Source organism: Limulus polyphemus, unplaced genomic scaffold (assembly GCF_000517525.1).
Source record: "Limulus polyphemus unplaced genomic scaffold, Limulus_polyphemus-2.1.2 Scaffold11, whole genome shotgun sequence".
Taxonomy (NCBI): Eukaryota; Metazoa; Arthropoda; class Merostomata; order Xiphosura; family Limulidae; genus Limulus; species Limulus polyphemus.
Window position 1 is genome coordinate 999,063 of NW_013665621.1, and position 8,449 is coordinate 1,007,511.

General features: G+C 31.2%; 1 protein-coding gene across 1 annotated transcript in view; it reads left to right on the forward strand.

Moving 5' to 3' along the window:
• The window catches only part of LOC106478542 (proton myo-inositol cotransporter-like), a 28,419-nt gene that overhangs the window by 6,095 nt on the left and 13,875 nt on the right, over window positions 1-8,449 (forward strand). The window contains exons 3-4 of the mRNA XM_022382437.1: window positions 4,405-4,619; window positions 7,547-7,658. Of these exons, the coding sequence (XP_022238145.1) occupies window positions 4,405-4,619; window positions 7,547-7,658 (327 nt within the window). The remainder of the gene's footprint in view (window positions 1-4,404; window positions 4,620-7,546; window positions 7,659-8,449) is intronic.

Sequence of the window (8,449 nt, forward strand, 5' to 3'; positions counted from 1 at the left end):
CAGCAATTTTGTCATTATGGGTAGGGTATAGCCCTGGGTTTTGCCATTATGGGTAGGGGTATAGCCCTGGGTTTTGCCATTATGGGTAGGGGTATAGCCCTGGGAATGTAAAGAAACTTACAGCAAGGAGATGCAATTGTTTTGCTACGAAGAAAAACTACAATTGCAGCAGGTAAGAAGAGCTTCAAAATTAATATTTTTATATATAATCCTATATAATTAAATTAAATTTGATATAGAAGGAATGATAAATAAATAAATGAAAGAAAGAATATAACTGAAAAAATAAAAACGCAGCCAGAAAGCAAGTATCCAACATCGAGGCACAAGTTACAGGGCGGGTCATTATCTAATGTGCCCTGATTTTCTGAGGTGGTATTAAGACCCAAATTGCGTAAAGGGTAAAAGTCTATCCGGTTTAACCTCAACTTCGCCGACTTCACATGTTTAGAAAAAATAAAAGATTAGAGAAGATGGTGGAGGATGGGAGCTATTATAACAGCAAAAGTTTGAACTTGGTTTAGTGGTACCTTGACACCTTGGTATTTATGTCCAGACATCATAATGTGGGCTAGAATGTCAACTTGGTGTATAATACTCTAATTATTAGCTTTCTTATCAATTATATTCGTTTTTTTGAACAACCACCTTCCTACTTCTAGATGCAGACAGTCGAAATGTAGTAAAGATGTGGGACGTTGTGGGCTAGAGCACCCACATCTGCTCCTTTTCTATATATGTTTTCCTTTTCTAAGCATGTGAGGTTGTCGAAATTGAGGTTAAACCGGATAAATGGTGTATCCTCAACGCAATTTGGGTCTTTCTTCCGCAAGTACCTAAAAAAAAAAATCAGTGGACATTACATAATAACCCAGCTCATGATTTGTGCCCCTGTGTTGGATATTTCTTTTGGGGCTGCGTTTTTTATTTGTTTTCCAAATATATTTTTTCATTTATTTATTTATTCCTTCTCTGCAAGCTTCCCACCCCTCAGTGGCACAGCCTTATGTATGCGGACTTACAATGCAGGAAACTGGGTTTCGATACCCGTGGTGGTCAGAGCACAGATAGCTTAACTTCAAACAAACAAACAAACACACCTTCTCTACAAAATTTGTATTTCATCTAAGGTTTGGATATGCTTTGTAAAATTCACGCTGTTCTTCACTTTGATGTAATTTTCTGTAGCTTACTTAAATATATTACTATATATACTGATAACTTCTAATTACTGTATGAAGAAGAACGTCAGAAGACAGTGCGACAAATGTGTAAAATCAATTTTCTATATAACCAAACGTACATCTAAGATGACGTTCACAAAACACGGAGTTGATGGAGGTAGAGACAGGCGTCTGATCCGTTCTGGATGCTCCATTTGCCTCATTTATAGCCCTATCCTTACAACTGTTTCTGTGAGTTTGGACTGGTAAGGAACTACGTGGTAAAATATTAGATACCAAACTTCTTTTAAAAAGAAATGAGAAAGATTAAACTTGAATGCTTGCTATTTGCTGTAGTATTTTCCATTTAGGCTTACGTTCGTACAAATTACAACGTTCAGCTTGTTTAGTAAGGGTGACGAAGTTTGTCATAATACAGGGTTCAGAGGAAAATAGTTTCCTTTACTATAACCCCCCAATTTCTTGTTTCTGTCGGTTATAAAATACTAATTTTGATTTTTACTATTTTTCTGAAGGACCTAAAAACCGTTGAAATATTGCTATTTTACTGATGACAAAAGTCTCGGATCCAGCTTTTCTGAACTGGGAAGTGTGTGTATGTGAGGGGGGATGAAACACATAATTGGCAAAGCTACACGAGAGCTATCTGCGCTAGCCGTCCCTAATTTAGCTGTGTAAGACTAGAGGGAAGGCAGCTAGTCATCACCACCTACCGCCAACTCTTAGGCTATTCTTTTACGAACGAATAGTGGGATTGACCGTCACATTATAACGCCCCCACGGCTGAAAGGGCGAGCATGTCTGGTGTGACGGGAAGTCGAACTCGCGACCCGCAGATTACGAGTCGAGCGCCATAACCACTTGGCCATGTCGGATCTGATGCGTATAAAGGACCAAATGCAAAATATATATAAAATTAGATTAACGGTCAGTATTAGTTTTGGAGGGCCGTCTTGACAATATATTTGCTCAAACTGATTTGTTTAAATTTTAATTTAGATTTAAAATAATGGCAATTATTTTTCTTAATTTTTAAGCTGTTAGAAACCCTCTTGGAGTATGGATGAGGAAACATACAGTATGCAGCATTATGACTTTATATACTAAGTTCTGTGTTGGTACAGTGTTATATAGTTTCTTAAAGCAAAGAAGAAAATGAACACATTTTTTTATGATTTTATGAGTAAATGTCCAGTTATTATTATCCATCGGTGGTGGGTTCATTCATTTTTTGAAAGTACATCAGATCGTTAGCTTTAATATTCCTTTAATGTGTCTAGGTAAAGCAGTAAATAAATGCACGCAACTCAAAGCACAGATGCTAATGCACAGAACCTATATTGTGAAGTATATTTTGTTGGTACCTTCTAATGGTATTCATTACCTAAAAAATAAAATTAAAATTTCGCAATAAAAATGTTAGTTAAGGAGCTCCAATGGTTTTGATAATATGCTGGTCAGCGCCTTCTAGTGAAGACTTACTGAGTGTCGGATTTAACAATAACGGCTACCAAACCAATTTTTAAAATATCGTATGTTGTAAAAATAAAAGCCATTTAACCAGTTCTTAAAATATCGTATATTTTAACAATAAAGGCTACCTAACCAGATCTTAAAAGATCGTATATTTTAACAATAAAGGCTACCTAACCAGATCTTAAAAGATCGTATGAGCTATTCACAAATCATATCAATTTATATATTATGACTTTTGGTAATTTTCTCTCGCTTTGGTGATAACATTTAGTTTTTTCTAATCTATGATTTGGATAGAAGATGAAAAACTTATTTGAGTTTAACATGTAATTGATTTTCTGTTTGGGTAGGAGATAAACAAAATTACATGAATTTAACATATAATCGCTTTTCTATTTGGGTAGGAGACAACAAACTACCCGAGTTCAACATATAATCGCTTTTCTGTTTGAGTAGGAGGTAAAAACTTATTTGAGTTTAACATATAATCGCTTTTCTGTTTGAGTAGGAGGTAAAACTTATTTGAGTTTAACATATAATCGCTTTTCTGTTTGGGTAGGAGATAAACAAAACTACCTGAGTTCAACATATAATCGCTTTTTTGTTTGAGTAGGAGGTAAAAACTTATTTGAGTTTAACATATAATCGCTTTTCTGTTTGAGTAGGAGATAACAACTTATTTGAGTTTAACATATAATCGCTTTCCTGGTTGGATAGGAGATAAAAGAGTTTAAGCTTAAAACTTAATTAGTTTCAGTTTAACGTTTAAGTGAATGATGTTATACTTTTAGTGTTTATTGAAATTTCCAATCTTTATATGGCAAGAAATGACTTCATTAGTGATTTAGAAATGATCTATATTTTGCTACATTTGTATCAACTATTCTATATTTACATTTCTTGGCAATTGTTAAGCCTAACGGTTCAAACACAAACTTGTTTAAGTAATATTCGACTTATTACTTCGCAAAAAAAGAATGACAGAAAACTGTAGATGAAATATAACTTATTCTTAAACTTTACCTAAGGGTGAAAAACGATTTTTATAAATTGCATTTTAAGTGTTTTATCATTAAAAACATGTTTTCATATGCAAATTGTTAGGTTCACAATATTTAGTGTAATCTCATATTAGCATATATATATGTAGTGTCTTTGAGTTATACTATAGACAAAAAAAATGTTATTCCGATATAACTTTATTAAAGGGTAACCAAGGAAACTATTATTGAAAGGAAAACAAAGTATGATTAATATGTTCTTATTGAATAATGAACCGTCTCATGAGATGATATTTTCAATATTAACAGTGGCCATTAATTAGATGATTGTTTGTTTCAAACCACTACCACTGTCTATGTAATGATTTTTCTATGAGAATACAATGTATTCTAATCATAGATGATTTTATCATGGTTCTTTAATGGCATTATGCTGTTATTTAAGCATGTTTTAAGAAATTACATTATTTACTAAACTGTGTAAGTACGTAGTTTGTTTTGATCAGATGTTATCAATAAATATAGCTAAAAAAAAGACATTTAAAAGACTTTATCGCGAACTTAAAAACTTTCATTTATAAAATTGTATACGATTCTCTTTACAAATAATGTATAGAATATTTATCACTTTAAAGGCACGAAGTATGTTATTTATGTTTGAGATCTACTATTTATCATCGTTTCGAAAGGAAAACACCGTATATTTATTAACTTTAAACAGGAAAGAAAAAAATTATTTTCAGATTGATGCTAGGATTAGCAGCAGTTCCCTCTTTTATCCAGTTTTTTGGGCTTCTTACAATACCGGAATCTCCAAGGTGGCTGGTTGCTCAGGGCAGATATCAAGAGGCTTTGAAAGTTTTGAAGAACCTGCGAGAGAAAAATACAAATGTAGAGGAGGAATTTGATGGAATCAAAACAAACTGTTTAGAAACAGAGAGAGAAGTGACAGCTAAAGGTTCGTGCTTCCGAAAGTGGATGCATTTGATATTGAAAAAAAAAATAGTGAATTCCAAAACATTAAAGTGATCTGTTTCAAATAAGATCCACTTGAAGTGTCCGAAATACTTCACTTATAAAACTTGCCACACATGGCAGCATTGAGATATCAGTTGTTTTCCTTTACTATGGCTATTATACTATTCTTTAATTATGCTGCTTGAAAAAGTTGTGAAAATTTATTCATTTAAATTAAAAATTTGCTATTTAAGTGACACACCTCTGATTTCACAACCATAATGGAAAAGATATTGAAGTATAACCTGATATTTCATCTCAATGTTTATGTCTATATTTAAAAATAAGGTTCAATTTCCTGGTTTACACACATGAATATGGTTAAATGACATATACCTATATTTATAAATAATGTTCTATTTCCTGGTTTACACACATGAATATGGTTAAATGACATATACCTATATTTATAAATAATGTTCTATTTCCTGGTTTACACACTTGAATATGGTTAAATGGCATATACCTATATTTATAAATAAGGTTCTATTTCCTGGTTTACTAACATGAATATGGTTAAATGACATATGCCTCTATTTATAAATAATTTTCTATTTCCTGGTTTACACACATGAATATGGTTAAATGACATATACCTATATTTATAAATAAGGTTCTATTTCCTGGTTTAAACACATGAATATGGTTAAATGACATATACCTATATTTATAAATAATGTTCTATTTCCTGGTTTACACACATGAATATGGTTAAATGACTTATGTCTATATTTAAAAAGAATATTCTATTTCCTGGTTTACACACATGAATATGGTTAAATGACATATACCTATATTTATAAATAAGGTTCTATTTCCTAGTTTACACACATGAATATGGTTAAATGATACTTAGATATACTTGTTATGTTTGATATTTGAAACTTTTCTCGTCCGTGTGAATTGGCTTAATAGAAGTAAAATGTAAAAACAATAGAGTAAAAGTTATTTTGTGTTCCAGTAAAAAAAAAAACTGTTTCAAAATATTTGAGAAAAAAATATAATAACTAAAATTGCAAAAAATAACTTCAGTGTACGATTTATTTATTTTTTCCTCAGAATTGAAATTAACTAAAGATTCCAGTGTATGCATACCAAGAATATGATTATCATTTAAAGAGGTCAGATGCAGCTCTAAAAAACTTGGAACTACACGCACAAATAGCGCGAAGGATATTTGATTGAAGTTATATAGTGAAAGCTTTATCGCTTTGTTTAAGTTTAAATCACAACTTTTAAGTGTACGTCTTTATAGAAAAATGGTTATTCCCTAATCAGAATTAACAAAAGTTATTGCCAAATTAACTGAAAGATCGTGAGAATTAAAAGCTGTAACCTTAAGTACATCCAGTGAAACTCAGTCAGGTAAACCAACTAAAGATTTTTGTGGTTGTTCCTTAATCAGAATTAACAAAAGTTATTGCCCAATTAACTAAAGGATCGTGAGAATTAAAACTTGTAACCGTAAGTACATGCAGTGAAATTCAGTCAGGTAAACCAACTAAAGATTTTTGTGGTTGTTCCTTAATCAGAATTAACAAAACTTATTGCCCAATTAACTGAAGGATCGTGAGAATTAAAAGCTGTAATCGTAAGTACATGCAGTGAAATTCAGTCAGGTAAACCAACTAAAGATTTTTGTGATTGTTCCTTAATCAGAATTAACAAAAGTTATTGGCCAATTAACTGAAGGATCGTGAGAATTAAAAGCTGTAACCTTAAGTACATACAGTGAAATTCAGTCAGGTAAACCAACTAAAGATTTTTGTTACTAGATATCAGAAACCTGCTGGTTTATAGTAACAGGTGGGTAATGTCATATAATCCATTAAATCATTTAAATCATTATATATGCATGTTTCATAAATTTTCCATAGCGAGTATATGGAACTAGCCGAGTCTTTTGTCCACTGAAATTAGATTCGAAAATTTATTGCATCATGGTCGACTATTTAGATAAAGAGTTACGTTAACAGTTAATGTCATACGTTAACTATAATTATGATGATAATAGAGTTATTTAATTACTTATTTTATAGATCAACAGAAATAGAACTCATGAATGAATTAAAACTTTAATTAATAGGTGTCGGGTGGACGGTTTTCGTCCAACTTGGGTGCCTCATAGTAGTGCTAGAGTAGAAAACTGAATTTTCAACTGGTTTCTGTGACGCTGTAGCAAGATTATTTGTGCGTTGTTACAAAAAACATATACTTAAAATAGAATTTTAGTGCAAAAATATTATATTAACAATTGTGGCTCCATCTGGTAGGATTAAATAACATTCAAAGAAGCCATTATCTTATTGTTTTGAGCTGAAATGTGAGCTTTTGACGGCTGTACATAATTTTAACCCCCTCACCCTTAATGGGTCAGCGGTACATCAGTGGGCTTATAAAGCTAAACATCGGGTTTCAATACCCGTGGTATTGATAGACCATTATACAGTTTTATGCTTTACAACAAATAAATATAATTTTAATTGATTTGATAACGTATTAATCACAAGTTTTATTATTGTGAAAATTATTTTGTTGTTGTATGTATATATATATTTTAGAGATAACGCCAAAATTGTTATTCATTTATTTTTAGAATCTCTATTTTATTACTGTGTTATTACACCAAAATACGGGTATATTTAAGCTAGCATTCTAGTTCAAAGACATTGAGAAAATATGATGCTTAATCCTTTTTGCTAGAATTTTATAATTTACTCCTGTTTCTGTAACTCTAAAAGCGGACGTTCAGAGAACGTCTACAGTACATAATTTATCATTGGTCTAAGATGAAACTTTAGGTTATGAATTTGATATAATATCTTTGATACGAAGGTATGAACCTATACTTTCCCATTTGTTTCACAGGTACCACACCAGTGTTTCTTCAGATTATTAGAAATCCTGCTGTTAAACGTGCTTTAACAGTTGGCTGTCTTCTTCAACTTACCCAGCAACTTGTAGGCACTAGTATTGTTATGTGAGTTACATCTGAACTTCTATTGTTCATTGTTGTTAACAAAGTACAAAACAGATTTTTTAACTACTGTCTAATTGTAAGAAATGCAGAGATTCATTGAATTTGGTTATTAATTAATTAATTAATTATTATTTTAAAATTATTTCTGCTGATAAAACTTCATATAGACTGCTTTTGAATTATTAATATCTATATATATATAATAAAAAAAAGAGGAAGTTTGTTTATTTGTTCGATATAGGAAACCAAACGGTTGAACTTAAAAAATTTAAAATAACTTCATAATAACCAGTTTTTTACAAGAAATTTAATGGTGCTATTTATTTTGTATTTGGTACAGTATTTAATGACGAAATTGACAATTAATGATTATTGCGCCATTTTTTTGTAATAAATTTTTTTGACCATGACAACAAAGTCATTATATCTACAATCAGCACATCTCATGGTCAACTGTATGTAGGATGCTCTGGAGTAGGAACAGCTAACAATCTTTATGTATACTCTCCTTTTGGAAAAACATGCAATGTTGTATAAAAAAGAAATATTGTAAATTCTAATTTCAAATAAAGCTTTGTTTGATTAAATGCTTTTTTATTTCTCGCATCACAGCTTTTGTCTACTTACTGAATAATTTGCTGAAAAAAATACTGATCTATACATTTCAAATCTAAATTTTTTCCGTGCAACGCCGGGTAACTCAGCTAGTATATATTGAGATATTACGTCTGAAACTTTTGTTCACATCGAGGGTAGCCAACTATTGATTCGACTCAATCTTCAATTTCCTT